This window comes from Nansenia antarctica (genome assembly GCF_963989245.1).
Source record: "Nansenia antarctica genome assembly, chromosome: 3".
NCBI lineage: Eukaryota > Metazoa > Chordata > Actinopteri > Argentiniformes > Microstomatidae > Nansenia > Nansenia antarctica.
Window position 1 is genome coordinate 13,513,179 of NC_137688.1, and position 2,500 is coordinate 13,515,678.

General features: G+C 51.4%; 1 protein-coding gene across 1 annotated transcript in view; it reads right to left on the reverse strand.

Moving 5' to 3' along the window:
- LOC308152353 (teneurin-1-like) overlaps window positions 1-2,500 on the reverse strand; it is a gene marked incomplete at both ends in the record, with an annotated part of 155,607 nt that overhangs the window by 15,584 nt on the left and 137,523 nt on the right. The window contains 3 exons of the mRNA XM_080525317.1: window positions 1-130; window positions 1,815-1,902; window positions 2,198-2,392. The exon at window positions 1-130 is cut by the window's left edge and continues 67 nt beyond it. Of these exons, the coding sequence (XP_080381443.1) occupies window positions 1-130; window positions 1,815-1,902; window positions 2,198-2,392 (413 nt within the window). The remainder of the gene's footprint in view (window positions 131-1,814; window positions 1,903-2,197; window positions 2,393-2,500) is intronic.

A 2,500-nucleotide genomic window follows, 5' to 3' on the forward strand; every position in this document is an offset into this window, starting at 1 on the left:
TGGGGCTGGTTGGGGCTGACCGCCCGGATGCGGATGTTGCCCAGGTCAGCGATGTACAGGGTCCCGTTGGGGGCCACGGCCAGAGAGGAGGGGGCCTTCAGCCGCGCGTCACGAGCATAGCCCCCGTCCCCTGGTGGTGGGAGAGAAACATGGTCACACACCAATAACACACACACTGTGGCTACAACACTCACACACACACACACACACACACACACACACACACAGACCGATATACCGAAAAATATATGCACTCACTGCAATGTAAGTAACTTTGAGGGTTCTAATCTGTTTTGTTTTGCTTATTATTGCTGCTAATGTTTGCTGATAACCTTCCCTGACAACATACACTAAAACCACGTCGAAGCTATTCCTAAACCTGACCTTAACCACCCACAGTTAACACTAGAACAGTCGCTTTGGATGAAAGCATCAGCTAAATGGTATATGTTATTATATTACACACACGCATGCACGCACGCACGCACGCACACACACACGCACGCATGCATGCACGCACGCACACACACCCCCCCTGTCTGGTTTAATCAGCAGTACCACCAGCCTGTAGTCACACACACACACACACACACACACACCTTCCCTCCTTCCCAACTGATGTTGTTATCAGTTCAGCTCAGGACAGAAACAGCCATGCCTTGTATCCCCCCTCTATGCTGGAGGTATGGACGTCCTGATGGTTAACTCTCCCTTATCAGTGTGCTGGCTGGGAGAGTGTGTTTAGAGAGTGTGTTTAGCATGGGTGAGCATCTTCACATGCTGCCAGCGGTGGATCTGCTGGTTCTTTTGATAAGCAGGTGCACACAGTAGGGTGGCCTTTTATCATTTGATGGCACAATTGGGTTTGTACGTGTGTGTGTGTGTGTGTCTGTGTGTGTGTGTGTGTGTGCGTGTGTGGGTGCATGTGTGTGTGTGTATATGTGTGTGTGTGTGTGTGTGTGTGGGTGCATGTGTGTGTGTGTGTGTATATGTGTGTGTGTGTGTGTGTGTGTGTGTGTGTGTGTGTGTGCGTGTGTGGGTGCATGTGTGTTAGAGGGTGCACGCACGTGTGTGTGTGTGTGTGTGTGTGTGTGTGTGTGTGTTAGAGGGTGTACGCACGTGTGTGTGTGTGTGTGTGTGTGTGCGTGGGCACGCGCACATTGAAACTGTGTGAATGACAGCGCATTTGTTTGCAGAGAGAGGGGATGGGAGCAGCACGCCTCTGAGGAAGGTAATCATCTGTTAACAGCATGACATGATGGGAAATATGCAAAACACCACTAGAGAAATTGAAATGGTTACATCCCATTGGCTCATGACTCTTTTTCCGTTTTTTAAATCGAAAATAGACTCGTCTTATGGTATTGGAATTAAGTGATGGAATCATATCCTTGGAGATTTACACTGCAGAGCCTAGTATCATGTCAAAGAAGCCATCATGTACACTACATAGTGTACATTCACTTCTTCAGCTTTCATTCTATTGCCTTTGTAAACGACGACCCTGTACAAGTCTTTCAAAGGTTAGATAACGCCTTCTCATTCAACACCTGACTGCTGGGTGGATGTTACTCATCGGTGAGCTATTGAAACACGGCCAGTTGAAAACGCGACCCTTTCCTCTCCTTCTCTCGCTCTCTCTCTCTTTCTCTCCGTGCCTCTGTTCTTTCTTTCCATAGCTCTCCCCCTCCCCCTCCCCCACCGCTTTTTCACCTCCTGACCCTCATCTCTCTGGCTGGAAACACGCTGGAACAACAGAGCGTGTGTGCGTGTGCGTGCGCGTGTGTGTGTGTGTGTGTGTGTGTGTGACTCACCAGAGAAGCAGTCACAGTTGGGGTCTATCTTGCAGTCGCAGTCTGTGGGGGCGCCAGAGATGACAGAGATCCCTCCGTTCGTGGACACCTGCCCAGTGTACGACAACAACAACACCACCACCACCACCACATAGCATAACATAGCATATTTTTACCAAACAGTCCTTAAATACCTCATGACATTTTCCGAAAAATATCGGAGCGTTCGTTGCGAAGCCTGCGAAGGGTTCGCTAGCCTTAACCCACAGCGACGCCACTGAGGAGAGACGATAAATGATGCAGGACTGATTATGTATCATGAAATAGTTATCGGTTGTTGAATATTGCAGGAGCGCGCTGGCTGGTGTAGCAGACGGTTCAGGGACGCGGGGGGAGTAGGCTACCTGTTGGATGCGGTTGATCCGCCTCTCGTCTGTCTCGGCGATGAACAGCGCCCCCTGGTGGGACAGGGCGATGGCCTTGGCGGCCTCCAGCGTGGCGCGTACCGCCGCCCGGCTCACCAGGTGGTGGTCGATGCCCGGCACCTGGCAGTGGATGGGGCGGCCCGCCACGATACGCACCTGGAGACCCTCCAACACCTGGGGAGGAGGGGGGGGGACATCCAATGATATGTGTGTGTGTGTTTGTGTGTGTGTGCGTGTTTGTGTGCGTGTGTTTGCGTCGTATGTGTGTGTGTGTGTGTGTGT